The sequence below is a fragment of the Penaeus monodon genome, chromosome 4, assembly GCF_015228065.2.
Source record: "Penaeus monodon isolate SGIC_2016 chromosome 4, NSTDA_Pmon_1, whole genome shotgun sequence".
Lineage (NCBI taxonomy): Eukaryota > Metazoa > Arthropoda > Malacostraca > Decapoda > Penaeidae > Penaeus > Penaeus monodon.
This window is the reverse complement of record NC_051389.1, coordinates 40,362,822-40,390,321: the sequence shown is the minus strand read 5'-3', so window position 1 is coordinate 40,390,321 and position 27,500 is coordinate 40,362,822. Positions and strand designations below refer to the sequence as shown.

The window sequence follows — 27,500 nt, the reverse complement described above, 5'->3', positions numbered from 1 at the left end:
CCTTCTCCTCCTCCATACTCCTTTCACTTCTATGTTTTCACGTCTTCCCTTCCTCCTCGTTCCGCCTTCTTCCACTTATATCTCCCCGTTCTACTTTCCTTCTATTCTACTCCTCCTTTTACTTTCTATCTACCTTTTCCCCCTTCACGTACGTTAGGGTAGGGAAAAGCAGTTTAGGTTAAGTAGCGTTTGGTTAGGTTAAGTGGAGTTTGGTTTGGTTTATTTTAACATACGTTGGATTTACAGACAACCCGACAACACATACTCACGACGCACAGAGGCACACACATACCTGCTACAAATACATATAACAACATCTTATAGTTGTAGTAAGTTATTCAACACACACACACACACAACCACCACACACACACACACACACACACACACACATATATCTATATTATATATATATAAGATATATAGATATAGATATATATATATATATATATATGAATATATAGACATAAAAAAAAAAAATTATTTTTCTCTCTCCTCCCTTCCCCCCCTCCCCCTCCCCCCCTCTCTCCCTTCTCTCCTCTCTCCGCCTCTCCCCCTCCCTCTCTCTCTCTCTCTTCTTCCTATTCTCCCTTCCATCTCTCCCCTCTCTCTCTCTCCCTTCTCTCCCCTTTTCTCTCTCTCTCTCTCTTCTCTCCCCCTCTCTTTCCACCCAAAACTTCTCCCCCTCTCTCTTCTCTTCTCTCTCTCTCCTCCCCCCTTTTTCTCTCTCTTCTCACTTCCCCCTTTCTCTCTCCTTCTCTCTCTCTCCCTCTCTTTCCCCTCTCTCTCTCTCTCTCTCCCCCCCTCCCCCCCTCCCCCCCTCCCCCCCCCCCTCCCCCCCCTCTCTCTCTCTCTTCCCTGCTTCTCTCTCTCCCTCCTCCTTCTCTCTCTCTCCTCTCTCTCTCCCTTTTTTTTTTTTCCCCTTCCCCCTTTTTTTCTCTCTCTCTCTCTTTTTTCTCTCTCTCTCATTTTTCTCCTTTCTCCTCCTTTTTTTTCCTTTTTTTTCTCTCTCATCCTCTCTCTTTTTTCCCCTTTTTTCTCACCCCCCCCCCCCCCCCCCACCACTTCTTCTCTCTCTCCTCCCTTTCCCCCCCTCCTTCCCCCCTCTCTCTTCCCTCTCTCTCCTCTTCTCTCTCCCCCTCCCCCTCTCTCTCCCCCCCCCCCCCCCTCTCTTCCCCCCTCTCTCCCCCCCCCCCCCTCCCCCCCCCTCCCTCTCTCCCCCCCCCCCCTCTCCCCCTCTCTCTCTTTTTCCTTTTTTCCCTTTTTCTCTTTTTCTCTTCCCCCCCCCTCTCCCCCCCTCTCCCCCCCCTTCTCTCTCTCTCTCTCTTTTTTCTCTCTCTCTCCTCTCTCTCATCTTCTCTCTCCTTTTCTCTCTCTCTTTTTCTCTCCCCTCTCTCCTCCCTCTCTCCTCTCTCTCCTCTCTCTCTCTCTCTTCCTCTTCTCTCCCCCCTCTCCCTCTCTCTCCCTCTCTCTCTCTCCCTCCTCCCCCCTCTCCCCCTCCCCTCCCCTTTCTTTCTCTTTCTCTGTTTCTTTCCCTTTAATTCACTTTCTCTTTCTCTCTAACTATCCTTCTCTCTTTCTCTCTTTTCCCTCTCTTTAACCCCACCCTTTTCCCCCAAATCTTTTTCCAACTCCTCCCCTCTCTCTCCTCTTTTTTTTTTTTCCTCCTCCTTCTTCTCTCTCCCTCTTCTCTCTCTCCCACTTCTCTCTCTCCCCTTCTCTCTCTTTTTCTTTCCCCTCTCTCTTTTCCTCCCCCCCCCCCCTTCTTCTCTCTCTCTTTTCTCTCTTCTCCTCGTCCTCTCTCTCTCTCTCTCTTTTCCCCTCTCTCCCCCCTCCCTCCCCCCTCCTCCCTCCCTCCCTCCCTCCTCCCCTCTCTCTTTTTTCCCCCTTTTCCCTCTTTCCTCTCTCTCTCCTTTTGAGGGAAGTGATGGCATGTTCACTCTTTGAATTCTAATCCAAAATATATCTGAAAGTAGTATTTTTTTCTTCCCAAACCTAAAAATTTATTTCTTTTTTGGACAGTCCCACTTTTCAAATCTTTCTGTTCCCCCCACAGAATCATCTACATCTTTAAAAAACATGCCACCATTATTCTTCATGATTTTAAAATGTAACAGGGTCAGCTTTTACGTCATTACATCCCATCTTCAACACAGGGAACAAGATGCAAACATGCTCAAAACTTTTTAAATCTTTTTAACTTTTAAATTTCACTCCCCTTTTTGAAATAAAATGCCAAAAGACTTCGATTCTTTTCAACATAAGAGAACTGATTGATATCCTCCTTTTTTTCAAACCTCTTGCAACCAGCCGAGCTTTTATTTTCTTTTTTTATCCTTTTTCCATTACTGTCTATGCCTTTTGGCCCACGTTTGGAACTTCCTCATGTATGCTTTTCAGTTCTTGTTTTGCTTTTCCAAGTTCCTGATTTTTCATATTTGAACAAGCGATGGCTGTTTCACTAGTTCCTGCACTTCCTCCTCTTCCAATACAATTCCCACTTTTCTACATCTTTGATCCAGTTGATGGCTCACATGCCTCCATCTTGACATTCAGTTTTCCTCCAACTACAATATTTTCCTGTAGATTTTTCCAGCTGACTTGCATAGTTTTCTGTTCCTTCTTTGAATCTGGGAAGAAATTTTTTTTTGTCCAATCTTCAAAATACCCTTGATAATTACACTATCTTTTGTTTTAATATAATTTTTATTTCTCCATTATTTTCCACTGAATTTATCACTGCTTCTGGCTCTTTCTTCTCACTCCTTGCAAATTTCTTGCTTTTCTCTTTTCTGCCTCACCATATCATATCGTACATTTCATCCATCTTCAGTATTTCTGTCAAAACTATACAGAACTTCTTTCAAGGGCTCTTACAATATTTGAACCCTATTTCAAAGTCACCATTTTTCCATTTTGACCAATGACTATAGTGAGTTCTTTCCATTCCTTTTGTATCACTTGAATGTTCATGTTCTCACACTTTTCCAGGAAAATGTTGTTGGCAAACTCTCCACCATTGTCACACAAAAAAAATTCACAGGGACTCCTCAACCAGTTCCTAACCACTTCTCCATATTTTCTCAAATATCTCCTTGAGTTCTTTACTTTTTGTCACACATGATTTTGAAATCTTATTCCAGTCCCATTGAGAAAAACTCTTTCCTTTCTTATTTTTTTAGGCCCTATTCCCACCACTTTGTCTAAACCTTTTCCCATATTTCACTCCGTTGGGCCCTTTTGGGGGTCTTTTTATACTTCATGCAAATCTCACAGCAATCTGACACCTCTTCAGCACATATCATTGTCAGTGCCTTGCATCTCTGGGATGTGGGATGACCAAATTGTTTATGTAATTTTTCAGTCTTCTTTTTCTTCTCTTTGTCACTAAGTCCTAAAATTAATATTATTTCTTTGGTTTTCTTCAAGCTTCATTCTCAACTTTTAGTGGAAGGCAATAGTGTCCTGAATTGTAACTCTTTTCCGTGTATTATCTGGAATATCATTTTCCATGTCCACTCTCATTCGTGCTCTCTTCATTGGTTTCTTGCTGGACAGAAGGGGAATAGAACAATTCACCACATCAGCTGTTATATAATGTTCACTGAAACACATTACTATCACCAAATATAAATGTAGTTTCACTTACCTTCTCTTCTGTTATCAGTTTCTCTTCTTCTGATAAAGTCTATATATTTTTTAACCCAAATCATACCACCTAGAACTAGATGCTGTGTCAAAGATAGCATAAAATATAGACTCATTAACACCAACATTATCCAAGAACGTAAGCAACAGATTCGAATTTTCCTCTTGCTGTATTTCCTCACTTGCCTTTTTTACATCACTTTTTCAGAATACTGGAGCAGAGGTACCCTGCCATTACAAGCACTTTCTAACATTTTCATATTTGTCAACAGATTCTCAGTCTATTTTTCTCAGTTCTATTTGTCACATTTTCCCTTTCTCTGCCTCTAAATCTGTCACATTCTCTTCCCTGTGTAACAACATTCACCTCCTCTGTGTTAAATACTGGCTAAATTTTTAAAACCCTGGGAGTTTCACCCCCCAATCTCCCTTGCCCCCCCAAATGCGACTTCTTGACTTCCAAAAAAATTCTTTAGGGCTTGCTGCATGGAATCAAATATCTGATCTGGATCACTGAAGAACACTTCTGTCAATATTATTTATATGTCTTTAACTTCTAGCTCTGCATTGTCTAGTAGCTAGAATGATAAAAAAAACTGGTATACTCCTTTGTACTTGCCCAAAACTGTACTTCTTGACATGTTCCAAAATGTACTTCAACATAGTATCTTCTTTTTCTTTTTAGTAGCTATCAAATCTTGTTCATGCCTTGTATGCTGCTGACATCTCATCTTGTTTGTAACTCTTGTCCATGTGTTGAAGCAAAACATAGACTCCATCCACATTTATGTGAATTCTTCAAATGTCACTTCTTCAAAAATCTTGCCCCTCACTTGCTTCTTTCCGGAGATGATAGGACGACAGTTACAAATTGTTTTTTCTTTCCTGTACTTGTAACAAGCTGCATTGCTTTCAGTTCTAGTTTCCAGTGATCGTAACTTTTGGCTTCCAATGTAAACAGGCACTCTCGCCCATCCGCCATAATGTTTGTTGTCACTCATATTTTCTTCGTCTTCATTCTTCTTAATACTTATTGATCTCCTTTCCCTTATCACAAACCATGCTCTGCTACCATTTATTGAGTTTATGAATCAATGTGGTAAAGTAAATCAAATTCCTATGTACAAGATTTTGCTTTCATAAAGTCAGTTACCCAAAAAGTGACTTCGATCCAGTTTTTTTTCTGCCTACCCCCAAAATAACTTTTAAACAATTTCAACTTTGGAGTGCAACATCAAAATCTAATTTACAAACTGTCAAATAATGATTTTTAAAAAGCTTGTTTTGTGAAAAATGTTTTTTTAAAAAAAGAAAAGTTTCTATAACATATTTCATCACAGTCTCTTTCTGCGCTACCCAGCAAAATGAACTTGTCAAAAAGTGACACTCATGAAGTGCATCATAAATAATCATAATTTATAGACTGTGAAGATAATAAACTTTTAAGCTTGTATTGTGATAAATGGATAAATAATACAGCAATGTAAACCCCCATTAAGTAAAAAACTTACATTTTAATCATATTTTACTATTGTTTTAATAATGATTTTAAGAACAGGTAGATAATGAGATATGCATCAGGTGCAACATAGTAAATAGAAAAGAATTGTATAGCTAATGTATTTTTTCATTAAGTATTGCAGAATAGTATATAGGTTTCCTAGGCTTCAATGAAACCATAGTTTTTTTTTTTTTTTCTTGCATTTTTTTTTTTTTTTTTTTTTTTTTTTTTTTTTTTTTTTTTTCCCAAAATTTTATAAATAACTTTTTTTTTTTTTTAAAATTTTTACTTTTTTATAAAAAAAAAAAAAAATTTTTTTTTTATCCATTTTGATATACTTTTTGTTTCATTTTTTTTAAAAAGGTTTTTTTTTTTTTCTTCTTTTTTTTAAAAAATAAAAATGGGTATTTTCCTTTGGGTTTTACATCTCCTTCGTGAATACTATTAATTCTCTGCCAATGTTTTTAATTACCGCAAAATTTTTTTTAACGCAACCTGGAACCCCGAAAAGCCTTTTGAAATGATAATGTGGAAAAATGAAAAAAGTGTTAAAACTCTTATCACATTTTCATTGGAAAAAAAAATATTATTTTGCCGTTATTGTAACAAAAAAAAAAATCTTTTCTGGCCATACATACACCGTGGCTTACGTACTGCCCCGGCAGATAGTCCAGGCATGCCATGGCATGTACGTACATGCCACCTGTCGGGGGGAAAGGGTTAATGAACATGGAAGACCGGGCTTTTTCATTTTTTTATATTTAAAATTTTCTTCGATTATATGATAGAGAAACAATAGAATATGAGGATCCCAAAATATTACCCAGTTAATAATGAAAGTTTTAGAATAGTACACATGTAAATTTACAAAGACGTATATTTTATTCAGAACACACTTTCTCTTCCATAAAGCCTGGGATGCATTTTTTTAACATGCTTTTTCATATGCATAGTTAAAGTATCCAGTATTTTTTTTATTATCTGAAGATATTCATGTAAAATGAATTTATACTGATTGGTAACTTTGACTGCAATTGCCATCAAAGTGAGCCCAGCCACTGACCCAACAACGGATCTACTTTAATTCAATTCAGTTCAGGAATCCAGTTAGTTGGGACCATAAATTTAGATAATCCATTAGTGAACAGGGAATGAATGAGGGAAAGAAAAAGAAAGGTAAAGACGGGGGGTGAAGAGAGAGAGAAAAAGAAAAACTAACGACAGACGACGACAAAGAGAAAGAGAAACAGCAAGAGAAGAAGAGAGGGAGAGAGAGAGAGAGAGACATGACTGTCATTCACAAAAATATTTGCCTGAGGGGCCAGGTAATGGGAATGGGCCATCATGAAAAAAATCTTATGAAAATTTTCTGAGTGGTGGGGATGGAAAATTTTGTCATGATTGCACAAAGTCCTTGGAGGAAAATTAGAATCAAAATGGCAAAAAATGTTTATGCATATTAGCCTTGCACAGAAAAGACAATGAGTCTTGATATAGCACATGAGTGTTCGTGTAGGCTGGGCCTACATGCCACACACCTGGAAGAGTTGCCACTCAAGTAAGACCAATGCTTGATTTCTGGTTCATGTGGAGGCACAAAGCACCTAAATGAGAGAAATAAAAAAGTCAAGAGACAGATAATGAATGAATGAATGAATAGATGAGAGAGAGACAGTAATAATGATAAAAAAAGAGATAAAGAAGGATTTGTAGAGAGTGATTTAATGAATAAAAGAAGAGAGAAAATGTTGCATAAGGTTGCTTAAGAGAGCAGCAAAAAACAGGCCCTAAGCAGATGGAATGCTTCTGTGACATCATCAAGCAAATGTTGTCAAAATTACTCATCATATTGATTTCAATCCAATGGCAACCTGTCAAGAATTCACATTCTTGCACTTCTGGCAAACACAGGCAGCTGCCTGTGTTTCCCACATGGATGCTAGATGTGTGCTGCCAGTCTGACCCTCCCATCTCAAGAAGTTTCATTGCACATGGGCAGGTGGTTTATGGAAAATGGTTACAACCATTTTTGCTGAATGTTTATATTCGGAGGCTTATCTTATACATGTCATATGTTATATGTTGAACATTATTGACTTATATTGTAGTATATACTCCATATTACCAGATGTGTGTGCTAATTTACTGTACTGGTGTGGTTTCACAAGACAGAAGCACCAGATACAATTTTTTGTTTATTTCTACTTTGGTTGTAATGCTGCTTATCAGATAGTGGATCTGTTTCCTTGGACTTTAGTAGCTTCCCAAACCCATGGAACCCTTAAAACCAAAGCTTGGGAAAAGAGATACTGCAAATATGACACATCACCATTGTCTCCTATCTGCAGTTCTGCCTCCAGCAGTGTGCATACCTCCATCACAGAAATGGTGTATCCTCTGACATATGAACCACTGCTAGAGGAAGAGCTTCATCATCAGCAGCAGCAATTTTATCTGCAGGAGCAGGGAATGGAGAAGGAAGTAGGGTGGGGGCCTGGAGGGTACCTTGTCCTGTTTTGTTTCATTCCCTGCTGTAGTAGCCTCTGAAGAGCTCTAGCTTGTATTTCTGTATCCCTGTGGTTTGCCAGGGAATTCACTATTGCCATATCCATCATATAGAAAAATATCTTACTGTACCATTTGATGATAACTAGTCAACATCCTTCATCCCAGTGTTGTAGTCTGCTACTACCTTGGGCTTTGTTCACTCAATTCCCAGCAGTTTGATAGCAAAGTGACTATATTTCTAGTGTGGAAGGCAGACAGCACTGTCATTGGCTGCTTTGTCTATTTATTGCAGCCCCATCAGGGCGTCAGGTGCTATTTTTTAAACATACCCCTCCCCCCTTCATTTTTTGGCATGTGCTTTTATTGCATTGCTTTTATGCCATCAGCATGTCTCCTTGCCTGCAATTGGGGAAAAAGGTGAAGAGAAGGATCCCAAATTTAAAATCTGTAAAGCTCGGGGGCCTTTTTTCTTGGGGAAAATTTCCCACAGTTTTTTCCCCATTTACAACTAGATTTGGGGTTTTTACTTTTTGCCTCATATCTGTCACTGGAGCACATTTACTATACTCGGGTATCCCTCGTTGTCCTTCTGTAGACTTACTGGAGTGCCTGCCTGTTGGCACCTCCAGAAGGCACATAGACTTTCATCCATGGTAATGGTCTTGCTGGGAATGAAAATAGAAGTGAATTACCTTTCTAGGATGTCAAGGACAGGCCTCAATTTCCACATCTAATCACTCTCTGGGTGCTTGTCCCATTGGCGGTGAATGAAACCTGGTTAAGGGGATCAACATCCCCGGCAGGGGAAAATTGAGGGCTTTAAAACAAAAGAAAGTTCAAAATATAAATTTATATCAAAAGGGCCTGGGAAAATGACTACCAAATGCAGATGTTTTTGGTGCGAAAATACATGATTAAAATGTAAAAAGGTCACATGATATTTCCACATGTCCAATCAGTCACATCATCAAACATAATGTCATAATGCATGATTAACAGACAATAAAAAATTGAAAAGTTTTAAAATTAATTTCTTAACAGTCCATTATGAGTGTATTCCACCATGACTTGAAAGGGCCCGAAAAGATCTGATGACTGTAGGTTTACCCAGTACAAATCTACATAATCCATGACTGTTATACCCATACCAGTCACCATAAGGTTTAGTTGCCATTAAGAGTCCATATGTGTGTTATTGCCAATTTGTGTTGTACCTGCTTCATACATCTTTAGATTTTCACATGCAAATTTCTTTTAGTTTTGACAAGAAACTTGAAATTGATGTAAAATTGATGAGTAACACTGACAATAGTCACTGTCACTTTGGTTCAATACGCTCACTTTACATTCCTGGAGTTATTCCTTGACATGAATAACTATAGAATGCCATTTCATGTTCTTTGCTATTCTTACTAGTTCAGTATTGTTTCATGTCCCTTCTATGTCTTCCTTGAGCTGCCTATATACTTTAGTTCTTCTCTTACACTCAGTTACATACCTGTTTTCTCAGGTAGCTGGTAAAGTTTTTGTTCCCTTTCCTCATTTGGTGACTTGACATTTGCGGAGCTCTATGTTTAAACACAATTAATAAAGATGGACTTGGCTCTGTCATCCATCATTTTTCCCAATCCAGCCCAATGTGCTTCTTCATTTCCCAAAATGTCAATTTTCATTCTGTTAATTTTCTTAGAGGCTCACAATCCATTGCCATTTTTGTACTTGCGGTTTTTCATGGACATTTTAATAAGATAAATATTACTTTTCTTGCGGTCCTATTTGCATGGTTTATCCAACTGTTTTCGCTATATTGTTGCTACATATTATTTAACCTTTTAAAAAATTCCTTGCTAAAATGAGAGGATTTGATTTGCCCCATCTGTCTATAGTAAACTAAATTTTAAAGACCACTGATTATTTTTTCGGCCCTTTTCTGATGGTGTATCTTATGACCATCTGGTTTTTCAAGAAAAACAGATTAATGTAAACAGAAATAAGAGACGGCGCCATGAACCAGATTCATCAGACTCAGACTCAGATGCAGGTTGGCTAAAGGGAGAAGCTGCCACAGTGAGGCAGTGCTTTGGTCCTCAGTGTGTAAAGGCAGCACGGCCAAACAGCAAGTACTGTAGTGATGAATGTGGCTTAAAATTAGCAGAAGCAAGGATTTATTCAGTAAGTTTAACAGTTGTTTTTGCTAAAAAAAGATTATTTAATTAATCACAGGGCATATGAATCTTCTGTTACTTTTACAGAGACATTAATGTAGATAATTTATTCATCACCCTAGGTATTACCACAACGTATTCAAGAATGGAAGATGATGGAGTGTGTAGCTGAAACCCGCGATATCAGGCAACTTGAAAAGATTAGAAAGCAGCAGCTGGAGGCTCGGGAAGTACTTCAGCAGCTTGATCAGAGACATTTGGTATGAGATCATTATGTGCCGAGATGTATTCCAAAATGATTTTATCCTCTTATGGTAAACTTATTGATACTATGGGACATGATGATGTATATGTTCACCAGTTACCCTAAAAGAAACTGAATATTATATTGTCTGTTATTCATGTTCATTTGGATGATATGATTTATGTTTCTTAGTCATGTACGTAAATGTTGTAGAATAAGTATATAACAAATACATTGGACAAATTTATTTTGCTTGACTGAATAATATTATCTTTCATCCCTAAACAGGATATTGACAAATTGCTTGAACGAGGAAAAAATGCAAAGATTGACCCTAATGCAGATGATGGTGGCGATGATGACAGTGGAGACAGTGCATTTATTTATTGTGTCACCTGTGGTCATGAAGTGCCTGCCAGAAGAGCAATACGTCACTTGGAAAACTGCTTCAACAAAGTGAGTGCAAGGAAATATCATCGTATCAAGACCTCCAGAGAGTTATCTTCTTTCTCAAATATTTTTTTACAAATGTCATTAGATATCGAATATATCTTTCTTTTGTCAAATGAGTTGTACTCATGTTTTACATCCTGAGCATGTGGATCTGGCAAAGATTGAAAGCCCTTGCAGTTTGAAGATTTTCACTCAAGGGTAAACATAAACTTTATAAACTTTAAATTCCACTCAGTCTTATTGAACCACTAGAAGGGTTCAATAAGACAGAATTTTAATGTGTTTTTTTATGTTATTGATACACAAAGAATTTGCCATCTCATTTTACTAGTTTATCCAGTACTATAAATTAAGTACAGGGAAATGTTAACCTTTAACAGTATTGAAAACCTCTTTTCTCTGTTATGTAACTTGTAGTGATTGGCTTTGACATTTGAGAAAGAATAAAAAGTAGGAGATAATTGAACTGAAAAGTTAGTTGACCTTAATTTTTAGTGGTATGCTTCTGATTACTCAAGCATAAAGATATTGCATTTTAGAGGAAGTAATTCCCTAAGGTACATGTGTATGTTTTGTGTTGTAAGCATTTTAAAAGTAGTCAGTATCTTTTTTATTATTATTAATATTATTATTATTTATTTTTACTACTATTCTTTCTTTTCTGTATTTTTACAGTTGGAGAGCCAAACAACATTTTGGATCCATGTACAAGACACGCATTGAAGGCAACAACATGTTTTGTGACTTCTATAACCCCAGTAGTCTTACCTACTGTAAAAGATTGCGTGTAATGTGCCGAACTACTAAAGCTCCTTGTGTCTGGTAAAGGGCATACTATCATTTAAAAAAGTTTTCTCCCATTGTTTAAATATATTTCGTCTTAGTTTTCAACTCTCTGTTTGCTATATCAAATTTATTGAAATTATTTGATACTTTGATTAAAATTTTGCCTAGAAAATACAATTGTTCATTTTAGACTGCTCTGTGGTTGAATACATATATTTTAGGTTTGCTCTTTTAGAGACCAAATATTTTATGCTCAATTTCTATTTCTGTAAAGGTATGTGGAGCACCTCTTACAAAAAATGTTTTTGAAGAAACTGGCGAGATCTGTTTAGCACCAAAAAAGAAGTGCCTAAAACACTATTGCTGGGAGAAAATGCGAAGAGCTGAGATAGATATGGAGAGAGTCAGACAGGTAATTTTTAAGGCTTTTTCTTTATGAAAAAAGATTGGTATATTCAATAAGTTTCTATAATAAAAAGTAAGTTTAAAAAAAAACAAAAACCACACACACACAAAACACACACCCCCAACACACACCCCAAACACCACACACACACACCACACACACACACCACACACAAAAACACACACAACACACAACACACACACCCACACACAAAACCTTTCTCTCCTCATTCTCACTTTTTCTCTCTAACAATCCCCTTTTCTCTCACCTAATCCAAAATTTTATATATATTTATGTATGATATGTTTCATATCTGTGTGTATATACAATCCTATATATATACATACATTATTGTAATAGAGATAGATAAATTTCTAATGTTTTATTTATAATATTAATAATATTTTACATTTGTTGTGTTGTGTTTTCTTATCTATTTTATTTTATTTTTAATCATTTTAAAATTATAAATAAATATAATATAATTTTAAAATATAAATATAAATTTTTAAATTAATATAATATATATAAATATAAATATAATATATAATATATTATTATATATATTTTAATAATTAAAAATATATATAAATATATATATATATAAATATATATATTATAATATATATATAATATATTATATATTTTAATTATATATAATAAAATATATATATATTATATATAAAATATATATAATAAAATAAAAAATATTATTATTATTTATATGTGGTGTGTGTTTGTGTTTTGAAAATTTTTTTAAAAACCCAAAATTACAAAACAAAAGATTTTTTTAAAAAAATAATACATTTTCAAAATTTCCCCCTATTCCATTTCGGTTCTAAAAAAAAAATATAAAAAAAAATTAAAAAGGTAAAGGGGAAATTAGGAAAGAAATTAAGCAAATTTTGGAATTTCCCATTTTAAATATTTTAATATCCCGGAAAATTTTTTTTTCAAAAAAAAAAAAATAAAAAAATATTAAAAAAATTTTTAAATTAAATTAAAGTTTAAAATTTTAAAAAATTTTTTTTATTTTATATTTTAAAACTTTAAATTTTCACAAAAACAATTTAAATTTTCCATTAATTATGGTTTTATATATTCTTTTTTAAAGGGACACAAAAATATATTCTTCAGGTTTAAAAAACTTTTACCAATTTAATATATTATGGAAAAGATAATTATTAATAAAAAAGGGAAATAATTACCCCGGGGAAAATTTTTTTTAATCATTAATTTTTAAAAATCTTAAATAATTAATAACCAAATACAAATATAAAAATTTTATAAGGGGTGGTTGGTTTTGGTTGGGTTTTTTGGTGAGGAAAGGGGGTGGCCACCTTTTTAAAATGGAAAGGGGGGGTACATAAAAAAGAAGTTGGTTTCCCAATTAAACCAAAAAGGGCAAAAGGGAGTTTTAGGAACCCTTAGAGCTTGGTTTTTCCCCTGCCACCCAAGGGCAAAGGCGCCTTTGTTTTTTCCTTCAGAGGAGGAAAAATTTCCCCAAAAAGAGGACCTCCCCCTTTGGGGAAAAAAAATTTTGAACTGGGGAAATTAAATTTTTCCCTTTTCCAAAAAGGGGGGGGCCCCTTTATCTCGGCCTTCGGTTTTGCCAAATTTGGGTCCCCCCTCTCCGCTTGGGCCTGGTTTGGGAATTCCTTGATTCCCCCTTTTTTCCCTTTTCCATCCCCTTTTCCGTGGTTGGTTTTGTGAAAATTTTTTTGGGTTTTTGGCCCCATCCCTCCCGGGTTTTTCCTTGGTTTAATTATCCTTTCCTTGTGGCTGGGCACAGGTCCTCTTTGCCCTTCGGTTTCGTCAGACTTCCTCGTAGTCCTCACCCCAGGCATAACCGGTGGCGTACTCTCCACACCCCCCTCGAAAATCTCGTAAAGGGCCCTTCCCGGCTGCATCTCATCCTTTTTCCCTCGAAATTCTTAAATATGGATTTACGGGTTTTCCAGGCGGGGGCGCCCTTTTTTCGGATCTCAGGGCCTGTCCCTGAACTTAAAAGCTCCTGTGTTGACTGGATTTTGCGGCGAAAAAAAGGCAGGTGGAAAAAAAACCCCTTCCAAAAACCATCCTGGAGTGACTGGTCCTTGCTTTAATTTTCCGGGCCCTTTTCGCTGGATCTATGGCCGTCCCAGCAGGTGGCACCCCTTCTATTACAAAAAGGGGGCAATTTAAACCCCCTGCTCCCCGGTTTTCTGGGGGATTTTCTGGTGACGCTTTCCCACGCACCCCTAAGGGGGACCTTTTTCTGCAGGAAGGTCATCCTTCCGTGCTTTTTTCGGTTTTCTTTTGGGCCCGAGAACTATATAAAAGTGGGGGGCCCCCGGATAAATACCCAAAGGGGCCAAGATAGTAAAGAAAAAAAAAGGGGAAACCTTTGAGGGGGGGATAAGAGAAAAAAAAAGGGCCCAAAGTCGGAGGGATGTTAGTCCCAACTAGCCATTTTTATTTTATAAATTTGTAGTTTTTAAAATGTTTGTTTTTTCGTTTTTTTCATCATTTTTTTCTTTTGGGTTTTTACTTTCCCAAGATAAAAAAAAAAAGGGAAGAGGGAACGTAAATTAAAGCGTCTGAATGGGACCGGCTTGAACAAAACCAAAATTGTCTCTGATAGATATAAGTAGTTTAAGGGAAAACAACAGGAAATCCCCCAAGTTTTTAAATTTAAAACCGGGTTGTCGCCACACAGAGAAAAAATTTTTATTTAATATAAAAAATTGGAAACATTTTGAAACAAGCCCCACTTGTCATGCGCAAAATCGGGGGAAAAGGAGATACATCAAAAATCTTTCGTCTGAAACTAAAACACAACAAACCCTATCAATGAAATGGTTTCATGTCTTTTGCTCTCCCGGGGAGGAGTGGGTTGGGTAATGTGTGTGTGTGTGTGTGGGGTTGGGGTGTGTGTGGTTGTGTGTGTGTGTTTGGGGTGAGTGACAGTGGCTCCCCCAGAAAATGTATCAAAAACCCGAAATTAACTTTAAATATAAAAAAACAGAAAAATTAGAAATATTTTACAAAATTTTTTTAACTACCAGATTGTTTCCCAACTTTTAATTTAAAATGCGACAAAATGTACCCCTTAATAAATTTGGTAAATGTGAAAAAATTTTTCGAAAGCTTTCTACAAGCAAATTTTGTCGGGGTGGGAAATTCTGAAATGCCTGGTACCATGTCTAGCTATCATGTCGACTTCAATCGAAGGGATCCATACCCAAAAAAGGGCCATAGAATGAATTTAAACGACCCCGGGAAATAATATAAATAACCGCCTCTTTTCTCCCTTTATCTTTTACGGGCACTCGTGACACCCCCTTACGGGTTTCCAAACTACCCCCCGAATCCCCAGTATCACTTGGGATGTACCCAAAACACCCAAGCACTTCTAGGGGGTGAGAGGGGTGTGTTTAATAACAAATAATGTTTCCCTAGTTTAAAACCCTTTAAAATTTTTACTTTAATTAAACGGTGTAACTGCGGTAAAGCAAAACTGGAAAGTATCAAGGCTTTGAAGACATATTTCCCGTCCTTCGAAAGGTACCAAATCCCCCAAATGTCTTGTTAATCTTTTTCTTTGTTCCTTTTTCCCAAACCCAAGTCCGTCAAACGGGACTTCTTGGTCTGACACCCAAAGGATTGTGATTTAAAATACCAATTAGGCAAAGCCTCTGTGACTTCAATGTCCTCCTGAAAAGCAGGGATCGCCCTGAACGATTTCCCCCAAACAGGACCCCAAAGTCCTGAATTTGGGCCCTTGGCCCCGGAGACCTCTGGGCCCCAAGGGCTTCACCCACTTTCTAAATGCATCAAGAGCTGCCACCTGGACTCCAGGGACTCAGATAGGATAGCATCATCATCAGGAAACCCCAATGTCTAAACCCTTTGATTTTGACCATTTTGCTCCACTTTGATTTTTGGGGTTTTGTGGGCTCCCCCTTTATCCATTTTCTGCAGGGGGTTAAAAAGTTTTTGCTGAAAGGGACAAAGCCTTGCCTCACCCATAAATTTAATGGGGAAAAAATTTTGAGGCCCCCCCCCACATTTTAAGAAATTTTTCCAGAAACCGGGGTATATAGGCTTGCTATTGGCCATAATCTTTTTAAAAATTCTCCTAGTCTCAGAATCTCCCAAGGGGTTTCTCGGAAAAAACAGAGTCAAACCTTCTTAAAAGCCAGTATGGGCCCAGCAAGAAACCCATGTTTCAAAACTTATGACGGCATTCCACAAATTACTCAAAGTGCTGGGATATGATCTATTGGGTTTTCCAAGAGGGGAATTCAGTCTTCCCCCGGTCTCTGGTGCCTAGGGGCCCGCAGTTTCCTTTTTAAAGAAAATTTGGGTGAAAACTTTGCCTGGAAAATTCTGAGCAGTGTAAAGCCACGGTAGTTGCCCCGTCCAATGTTTCCCCTTTTTTCCCCTTCCAGAAGGGAGGGACCCAAAAAGTCAGGGGGAATGACTGCCAATAGAAGTCAAACGGAAATGAAAAACCCTGAACCATGGGTTAATCCCCACCCTTTTAAATTTTAGCGGGGGGAAAATCACTATCCCCGGAAAACTTTCCCACACTTCACCTTAAAAATCACCATTTTTAACCCCTCCTTTAAAGGGTAGGAGGTTCCTTGCTGATGGGGGAAACGGGCAACTTTTATTGTGATCCACTTCATCCAAGTAACTGTTGGGGGGGTCAAACCGGGTACAACTAAAAATTTACTCAGCCCAACTTTTCACGAACCCCAACATGATCGGGGAAATCTGTCCATCCACTGAGGGGCCCGGAAGTCACCTGCAAAGAGGCTTGGGTTTCAGTTTTCCAGGGCTTGGTGGGCCCTGGCAAAGGGTTTCATTTCCCAAAAATTTGGCCCTAAACCAACCCCGGGAAAGATTCCTGATAAACTTTCCTTGCCCTTCTTTTGGCAGTGTCCAAGCCCTAAACACTAAAGACAACAAAGCCCTGATTGCCATTCACCCAGCCATGCAACATCTTCATGGCCTCCAATGTTTCTGAGGAATAAAAATTTCTGCCGGGCCCCCATGGATTTACTCCCAACTGCTTCGGTGTTTCGTGCTTGAAAGAACCCCACAATGCAACTGGGCCCGTCAGGTTTCAAGTTCGGGGAAATTGGGATCTGGATTGCCATGGGGGAACCCAGGGGCAAAACCCCTCCTCACTAAAATCTGTCCAAGTGAAACACCCAAAGGGGCCCAAATGGAGGGATAAATTTTTTAAGTGGACCCAGGGGTTAGCCACTACCGCCCCGTCAGTGCCACAGAACTCGCCTCCAGTAGCCCCTCAAACAGTTCTGAAATATCCCCCAAATCGCATGCTAGCAAGAATGTGGCCCGGCCCCTTTGGCCACTGAAATTGTATCGCTAAAACCATGTCTAGTGTGCGGGGTTGGGGGCACTGATCCCAAGGAGCCAGAAATCCTCATTCCCTGGGACCTAGCAAAGCCCCGGGGAGAGAGGCTGTTCTCGTTCTTTGATCACCCTGACCCAGGGGGCCCAACAAAAACCAATCACAGCCAGATGCCGCTTTGAAGTTCCCAAAACAATCCCAAATACTCCCCGGGGGGCAATTGCCCGGCCACTTTTTGTGAGTTTGGGGGAAAACCACCTCTTTCGCTTTCAATTTCAAAACTCGTGGGATTTGAAACACAGCAATAAAGAGATAGAACCCAAAAATCATGCTTCATCACAGTGCCATAATACACCCTAACTTTTTTAAACCATCACTACTGGGGGTTTTAAAAATTGGCTGGAGGTTTGGGGGCCCTACTCCCGGGGTGAAACTATCGCCCTTTGGCCATTAAAAGGTGTACCCCACACTTACTATCAGGGCCACTCCCAAATTTTCCCCCTTTCCCGAGGGGCAGCCCCCTCAACTCCCAACCGCTTCCCAAATTCCATTGATAGCTGGGAAAACTGTTGTCCTGCCCGAAAGGGATTTTTCAACACTTACCCAATAGCTTGCTTGGGGGTTTTGGGCCTCGGGCCGCCACCCCCGGGGTGTAGGGCCCCTCTGCTATTTTTCCCGACACTCCCCCCATTTAAAAGGGGGATCTGCCTGTGGGGTTCCCTAGGATTTTTTGGGCCCCCTCCCCGGGGTCCCGGAAAGGACAAGTATTTTTCGTTCCCACCTGTACCCCATCCAGCACCCCCCTCCGCAACGGGAAACCCAAAAGCCCCCCCTCCCTTTTCTGGGTGGGGGGGCCCCCCCCGCCCCTATGTGGGATGTATTTTTTATAAAAAAGAAAAAAAAATAATTATTTTTAAAATATAGAAAAAATATATGATAAATTGGTGTAATAAAATTTTAAATAAAGGTTAAAATATATAAAAATAAATTAAACATATAAAAATATATATTAAAAGAGAGGGGATAGATTTGATATTATATATTTTTGTATATGTATATATATTTTTTATTACATATTAAAGTCCCTTTTATAAAATTTGTAAATAGGGTTTCCCCCTGTATGTTTTTGGGTTTTGTGGTTTTTATGTTATAAATATATTTTATATATTTTATATATTAAAATATATAATATTTTAAAAATATAATAATTTAATATTTATAAAAAAAAAAAAAATAAATATATTTTATATAATTTATATATATATATATATAAAATAAAAAATATATAATATTAAAAATAAATATTAAAAAATATATATATATTATATATATATTTATATATATATATTAATAATAATATATATATATAATTATATATATTTAATTTATATTTTTTATATTTTTTAATTTTTTAAAATTTTGTGTTTTTGGGGTGGGTTTTTATATAAAATATTATATTTATACAGAAAAATTATATGTGATCTATAATTTTGTATATATTATTATATATTTTATATAAAAATAATATTATATATATATAAAATTTTTTTATATTTATTATATATATTATATTTTTTATTATATAATTTTTTACAAGTGTGTGTGTTTGTGTGTGTGTGTGTGTGTGGGTGGTTTTTGTTTTTGGGTGTGGTGTGGTGTGTGGGGTTTGTGTGGTGTGTTGTTGTGTGTGTGGGGTGTGTGTTTTTTTTTTCTTTATTTTTAAAGTGTGCATTATATATATATATATATATATTATATAATATATATTATATATAATATATATATTGTAATTATTTTAGTATGTTTATATATATTATATATTTTTTTAAATATCTATTTTTCCCCCTATATTAAAAAATATTATATCTTAAAAATATTTTTATAATTTAAAATATTTTAATAAATATATTATTTATAAAAATAATAATATTTATATAAATTATTTTTATTTATTTTTTATTAAAAAAATAAAATATATTATAAAATTTTATAAAATATATATAATATAATTTTATATATATATATATTTTATTTTTTTATTTTATATATATTATTTTTTTATAATAAAATTTTTAAATATTTTAGATATAAATATTATTTATATATATATTATAAATTTTATATATTTTACTATTTTAATATAAATATTATTTTTATATAAATTTTATTAAATATTTATAAAAATTTTTATATATTAAAAAATTTTGGGTTTTTTTTTGTTTTTTTTGTGTGTTTGGGTTTTTTTTTATAAAATAAATATAATTTAATTTTAATATATAAAATATATTAAATTATATATATATAATATATATTTTTTATAATATAAATAAAAATATATAAAATATGTTTTTGATATATTTTAAAAAATATTATATATATATAATATTTTATAATATATATAATATAAAAAATTAATATAATTTTTGGTTTTTTTTTTTTTTTTTAAAAAAAAAAACCCCCCAAACCCCCCAAACAACACCCACAAACCAAACCCAAACAAAAATTTTTTATTTTAATACATATACCCTATTTTTTATTTATTATTATCGATATATATTTTATATATATATATAATGTTAAAAAAATATTTATAAATAATTTTATAAATATATTAAAAATATATATATTTATAAATATCTATTATTTAAAATTTTTCCCATAATGTTTGTGGGTGTGTGGTGGTGTGTGGGGTGTAAATTTGGGTTTTTATAAAAAAATCCCTATTGTTATTATTATATAAAATATATTTTATTTTTAAACTATATTTTATAATAAAAATTTGTATTATATATAATTATTTTTAAAATCATATTTTTTTTTTTTAAAAAATATATATATTCTATTATATATATATATATATAATATATTTTTGTTTGTGTGTGTGTGTGTGTGTGTTTTGTTTTGGTGTTGTTTATTGGGGGTTTTGTGTGTTTTGTGTTTTTTTTTGTGTTGTTTATCTGTAATTTTTGTGTGTGTGTGTGTTTTTTTTGTGTATGTTTATCTGTATGTGGGGTGTGTGTGTTTTTTTGTGTTGTTTAATTTTTTTTTTTATATATTATATATATATATATATATTAAAATATATATAATATAATATATATAATGTTTATGGTTTTAAAAATATATATATTATATATAGGGTATTTATATATATATTTTTAAAATTTTATATAAAATTATATATATTTATAAAGTTGTAACCCAAAAATATATAAATATATATATAATATAATATATAAAATTTTTATAGGTTTTATATATTATTTTAAAATATTTTATATATAAATTTTTATTTTTATGTTTTTTTTTTTTTAAAAAATTATGTATATTTTGGGGTTTTTTTTTTTTTTGGGGTTTTTTTTTTTTTTGTTTTTTTAATATATATAAAATCATATATGTATATTAAAAATATATATAAAATATATTATTCTATTTATATATATATATATAAAGTTGTTTATATATAAAATATATATAAAAATATAATTTTATAATATATTAAAATAATATATAATTAAAATTGTAATTTAATTAAATTTTTATATTATTTTATATATATATAATATATAATTTTTTATTTTATAAATTAATTTAATATAAATTTTTTATTTTTAAAATATAAATAATAAATAAATATTATATATATATATATATTTATATTAAAATTAAAAATAAAATATATATAATATATTATATACACCAAATATATTTTTTATATTTTTTATTTTTATTTTTATTATTTTTATATTTTTATTTTTAAATACATTTTTTTTTTTTTTTTCTTTTTCCAAAAACAAAAAAAACAAAAAAAAAACCACAACCCAACACCCCAAAACCCCTATTCAAAATCAACTTCCCTTTTTTATAATTTATCTTTTTGATTTAATTTTTATTTTTTTAAATTAATAATTTTTTGGTGTTGGGGTTTAAACCCCTCTTTCCAAATTTAAATTTATTTCTTAAATTTTTTAATTTATAATTTTATTTACCTTTCTGATGTGTAATTTTTTTCCCCTAAAATATATATTTTCTCCAAAATTTTTTTAATTTTATTTTTATTTTTATATAATTCCCATTTTAATTTTATAAATTTTTTTTCTGATGTAAATCATTTTTTTACCCCTCCCATTTTTTTTTTTAAATTATTCATATATTTTATAACCCATAAAATAATTTTCTTTATCCCCCTCTTTATTTTTTTTTATTAAATTTTCTCCATTTTTTTAATATTTTTATTAAAAATTACATTTTTTAAAATTTTTTTTAAAAATTTTCCCTTTCTAAATATTCTATTCTTCTCAACTTCCTTTACATAAATTAATTATTTTGTATTTTTTTATAAATCTTTTTATATGGAGAAATTCCCAAAATATTCTTTTTAAACGTTGTGAAAATAAAAATTTTTTATTTACCTTTCCCAAAAATAAAATTTTATAATTTTAAACTTATTTTATCTAATTTTAACTTAAGAGTTCCCCCCAAAATCTTTTAATTGAATTTAAGTAAGGGGAATAAACGGATTATTTTAGGTTTATATTCAAAATAAGGGGGGGGGGGGGGGGCCCATTTTTAAAATTTTTAGATTATTTTGTTTTCTTTATATTTTTTATTTAGAGGTGTTTTTTAAGTTCCCCGCCCCTACTTCAAATGTGGTTTTTTGGGGGTTATTTTCCCCCTTTTTAAACCCCCCCGGGATTTTTGGGCTTTTTAGTTTTGGCTTCCGAAAGGAAACCCGTTTTAAAAGGTTTAAAATTCACCTGGGCCCTTTTTTTAATTAAGGGTAAATTTGGGTGAGTTTTTTTTTAACGATTTATTCCATTTTTAAACCCTAAAATTTAAAATTTTGGCCTCCCATCAACTTTTTCTTTCCAAATATTTAATTTAATTTAATAAAAACCCCCTTCCAAAGATTTTTAAAATATGTGCCTAAAAGTGAAATTTTAAACCCCCTTTTGCCAAACCCCAAAGGCCAAATTTTTTCCACCTTTTCTTTGTCCTTTTTTTTTTTTTTTAAAAAAAAGTATTCCCCTAATTTGGGGAATCAACCTATGCAAAAAATACATTTTAACCCCTTCATTCCTAATTTCCTCTTTTGATTCCCCAAAAATTTTCCTCATTCTTTTTTACTAAATTTTGGCATTAAAAATCTCCAAAAATTTTTTAAAAATTTTTAAACCCCCTCCCGGTAAATGAACATCTTCCTAAATTTCTTTAAAACACTTGTGTTTTAACATAACCGGGAAACCATTTTTCGTTTTTTTTTCCTTGTTACCCCCAAAGGCCCCTCTTTTTCCCAGGACTTGTGAAATTTTTCCCCCAAAAACCCTTTTCAAAACATTTGGACAAAAACCCCCCCTTTTTCTACCCAAGGGGTTTTTCCCTCAATTTGAAGACGCTATATTATAAAAGTTTTCAAATTGGTTTTCTTCCCCAAGGGGGAAAACCTATTTAAAAAGAAGAGTTTTGGAAAGGGTATGTTGGGGGGTTTTTAGGGTTTAAGAAAAGGGTTTTTGGATTTTTTTCTTTTTTTTGTTAGGGTAAAACCCAATTTCCCCCCCCCCCCCCCCCCCCCCCCCCCCCCCCCCCCCCCCCCCCCCCCCCCAAAAAAAATTTTCCCCTTTGGCCCTTTTAGTCCTTTTTAAACCCGGGCCCTGCCCCCCCCCCCCCCCCTTTGCCCCCCGGGCCCTCCCAAACCCTTTAAAAATGGCGAACCCAAAAAAGGGTTTTTTGGTTTTGGGGGACCAAAAAGGGAAATTTTTCCTTGGGGGGGGGGAAAAAAATTCTTTTTTGGGGTTGAAAGGGGTGGCCCCCGTCAATTTGAGATTTTTGCTCTGAGAATGAATATCTTTTTTTGGATTTTAAAGGGTTAAACTGTCACTCGGCCCTTTAAAGTTGCTAAATTTTGGCTGGTTTTGTAGGGTTTTCATTTCCCTTCGATGTGTATTTAATTGGCCTCTGATCATACTATGGTTGTGCCAATATTACTTTATTAATAACTTCTATGATTTTTACTATATCGTGCCTATTTGAAATTATGAAGTCAATTTTGTTTCTGATGTCAAATGCGAATTCTATTTCCACCTCTCTAGTCTTTTTTTTTTTTTTAAGAATGTATTCATGATATGAGTGATCAAGCCTATGCAAAATCAATTTCATTATCCCCTCTCATTCCTAGTGTCTATTTTGTGATTCCCCACAATGGTTTCTCATGTCTTTTTACTAATTTTGGCATTAAAATCTCCCATAATTATTGTGAAATGGGTTTTTACCCTCTCCCTGGCTAAATGAACATCTCGTATTTCTTCATCACTGTGGCTGCTTGTTGGAGCATAGACTTGAACACCTATTGTGTAGTTTTCTTGTTACTGAAGCCACTCTTTCGCTTATACTGTAGAATTCCACATATTCTTTTCAAACGTCTGTGAACTAAGAAAACCTACCCCTGTTTGCTACCCAGGGGTTTACCTCTCCAATAGAGTACATGTTCTATCACTTAGTATCTTATGCTCCTCACCTAGTCTTTCAACTTCACAAAGTCTTACAGCATCCCATTTAATGAAAGAGAGTTCCTCAAGTATGGCTAATAAGTCGGATTCATTTCTCATTGGCTTTATATGTGCAACGTAGGGCGGCCTATTTTAACCAGAGGTTTTTAGCCCCCTCTGCTCTGTTTGTGCAGTTATAGTTTTTTGATTGAGAAGGAGACAGCCAAGTTACCCCCCACCTACTGGCTTAGGTGTATCTTGGTGGGAGGGGGAATATTTTAACCGGGATCCCACTGATAAGCCCCTCCAGCAGGGTTGGCTCCTGTTTAGTGTGGACTCATGAGCAGCAACGCACAGGCCTGCTCACTACACCAGGGTTACTCTCATGAGCATGGGCTTGATTATCAGAAGTGCATATATGTGTGATTATATTTATTACACTGATTTCATGCAAACATAGTTGTTAACCCTAAAATGTTCATTTTCGTGCACATGCCCATGCAAGCATGCACTTCTATGCATATGATATTCATACATACTCCTACATTATACACAACTACACACATACACATGCTTATACATATATAGACATATGTGCATACATATGTGTACACATACCCACATATATGCAAACACACACATGCGCACATATCTTGCACACGTATTTATGACTATACGTACACATAAATAGAGCCATACATATTCTTACACAAACACATGTATGCGCACATACATTTATGAGTACACATTAGTGTTCACCAAAATACATATGTATACACCTGTACATGCACATATATATACACATACATATATACATACACATACACATACAACATAAATACATATATACATATACATATATATACATATACATATATATACATATACACATACACATACACACATCTACACGTATACATACGTATACATACATATACACATACCTCTACATATATATACACATATGATGAATATACACATACACACAGATATACACATCTACGTATATATTGCTTCTCTTGTATACACACACATGGACATGCATACACCAGCACACTTACGTGCATACTCACTCATACTTGTGCACAAACATTTGAGCAGCATCTGCATTAATTTACATACACACTCCATTATAATGAGCCTATGGATTATAAAGTGCATAAATTGTTGGCTTGCAGCAGAGGGGTAGAGGGAAGGAGGCGGTGATCTGGGAGAGGAGGATTTAGAACGATGTTGGAATGGGTAAGGTTGGGATTTGGGTTAGAGGAAGTTAGAAAGGTGATTTTCTATCTGTAGGTATCAATTCCCTAGCAGTTGCTGAGCCTAACGGCCTGCGCCCTCGACTAATGCAACCACAGGTCGTGGGGACAGCATCTGGCACTCTGTTGAGGTGCCATCGCTTGAATTATGCTTTGTTAATGCACAGTTTATCTGGCAGATCTTCTGTTGATTGGCTGATTATATTTGTTGATTTATGTGAACCAATTTTAATCCTACTTGATTTTGTGATGTACTGTACTTACATACTGCAAATTGGCTGTTCCTTAGTGAATCTACTTGAGGGAAAACTGTAAACCTAAACGATTTCACACTGTTCTTCGGTGTCCTATGGCTATATATATATATATATATATTATATATATATATATATATATTATATAATATATATATATATATAATATATATATATATTGTGTGTGTGTGTGTGTGTGTGTGTGGTATGTATAATATATATTATACATATATATGTGTATAGTTTATATATATATACAAATATATATATATATTATATATATATATATATATATATATATATATATATTATATATATAATATATATATATATATATATATATATAATATATATATATATATATATTTTATATATTATATATGCATATATATATATGCATATATATGCATATACAATATATTTATATATTTTTATACACATATATACACATATATATACACATATTATACATATATATATATACATAAAATATATTATATATATATTATAATATATAATATTATATACTATATATACATATATATATATATATACATATATAACACATATATATACACATATACACATGTATGGCCTCCGGTTTCATACCCGGTGTGACCTAGGTTCGAGTCCTGGTCAGGGAGGGTTGTTATTTATTGATATCAATGCGGCATTGCATTATTACACCTTTCATAAATATACCTCAGTACATCTTACTTAGGATTTGAATTGCTAAATCAATTTCCAATGAGTGCCCACAGGGGGTGTGCGTAAAACTTCGCTATCATTGCTCAAGTATGAGTGATTGGTAATGTCTATGGAGCTAGTGAGATCCAAGTTGCACACTCCTAGAGTGGGTCGTGTGGCATGGTTGGTTTAGCACTGGCCTCCGGTTTCATACCCGGTGTGACCTAGTTCGAGTCCTTGTCAGGGGGGGCTGTTTATTTATATATTTTAGATATTTATATACACATAGTTACATACATACACATATGTGTGTGTGTGTCTGTGTGTTGTGTTTATATGTTTATTATATATGTACATGTTATCTATATACTTATATATAATATATATGATATATTTATATATATACAATGTATTTAATATATATATATATTATATATATATATATATATATATATTATACATACATACATACATACATACATACATACATATATATATATACATATATTTATATTTATATATATAAATATATGTAGTCACACCCTCACCCACACATGTATACATTTTGAACATGCATATTAGCATCTATTTTAAATTTGAATATTTACACAATATAACCATATTTTTATCCTCTAGTGGCTGAAACTTGATGAGCTGTTGGAGCAAGAACGTCTGGTGCGTCAGGCCATGACGAATCGTGCAGGAGTCCTTGGTCTCATGCTGCACTCAACTTATGACCATGCATTGGCTGAGAAGCTTCAGCAGTCCCAACAGTATCATCAGAATGACCACCAGTATCATTCTGGTCATAAGTACCAGCGCAGCACCAACACCGCCAGCCAAAGTACGAAATCAAACCACACATAGTAAGTCATCCAGTGCAAGTAATCACAAGTCATCCCAACAACATCGGCCTGTTATTTCTCAGCAGTATAAAGCAAGTGACCACCACTATCAGAATGACACCCATCACAATGACCATCAGTACCATAATAGTGAACGTAAGCACCAGCACACGGACCACCAATATCATTCTAACCGGGACAGAAAATATCATGATGATCATCGTTATCACAGTGATCATCAGTATTATTCTATTAAAAAGCAAAAGTAGATGGTAAAGATGGTGACTCCTTTTATTCCAAGGATAAAATGGATACCGATATAAGTATAATTTAATGTCTTCCTCAATGAGTGACAAAAATGATGGATGCATTTTTACATTCAGTACCAAAAAGTTTAAAACAGTCAGTACCCGTTTTCATTTAGGAAGCCAGACTTTAGTTGGTGTTATGTATTACCTTGATCTTCAGAGTCTGTTTCATCCATCTCAATATTTTTTTTTTATGTTGATATGTTCAGATGTGTGTATATATACATATCTAAATTACTTGTATTTCAGGCTAGATGAATTTAAAAGATTTTTTCCTAATTACATTTCAGTATAACCACATTCATTTGCTCCTGAATTACATATAGGTTTCATAAAGGTGTTCATCTAGTTCATTCATAAAGAAATTGAATATTAGGGTGTAGTGAAATGATGTTCACCAACTTGCCAGTTTTGCATTACTCATTTTCTACATAAGAATTGGTAGGCTTGTCCTAGAAACAAATGTGGTACTGAAAGATGAAGTGTAATGAGATTTTAGTAGACAATAATGACTAAGTATTTCCTTGAGAAATATAAACTTGTGACAGTATTCAAGCATGCAGTGTTTTGAATTTCAGTGTATATA

At 34.1% G+C, this 27,500-nt stretch overlaps 1 protein-coding gene across 1 annotated transcript in view; it reads left to right on the top strand.

Moving 5' to 3' along the window:
• Positions 1-9,586: 9,586 nt before the first annotated feature.
• The window catches only part of LOC119572558 (CXXC-type zinc finger protein 1-like), a gene marked incomplete at its 5' end in the record, with an annotated part of 18,204 nt that continues 290 nt past the window's right edge, over positions 9,587-27,500 (top strand). Inside the window, 6 exon segments of the mRNA XM_037919663.1 lie at positions 9,587-9,829; positions 9,945-10,082; positions 10,355-10,526; positions 11,203-11,381; positions 11,580-11,717; positions 26,398-27,500. The exon segment at positions 26,398-27,500 is cut by the window's right edge and continues 290 nt beyond it. Of these exon segments, the coding sequence (XP_037775591.1) occupies positions 9,587-9,829; positions 9,945-10,082; positions 10,355-10,526; positions 11,203-11,381; positions 11,580-11,717; positions 26,398-26,628 (1,101 nt within the window).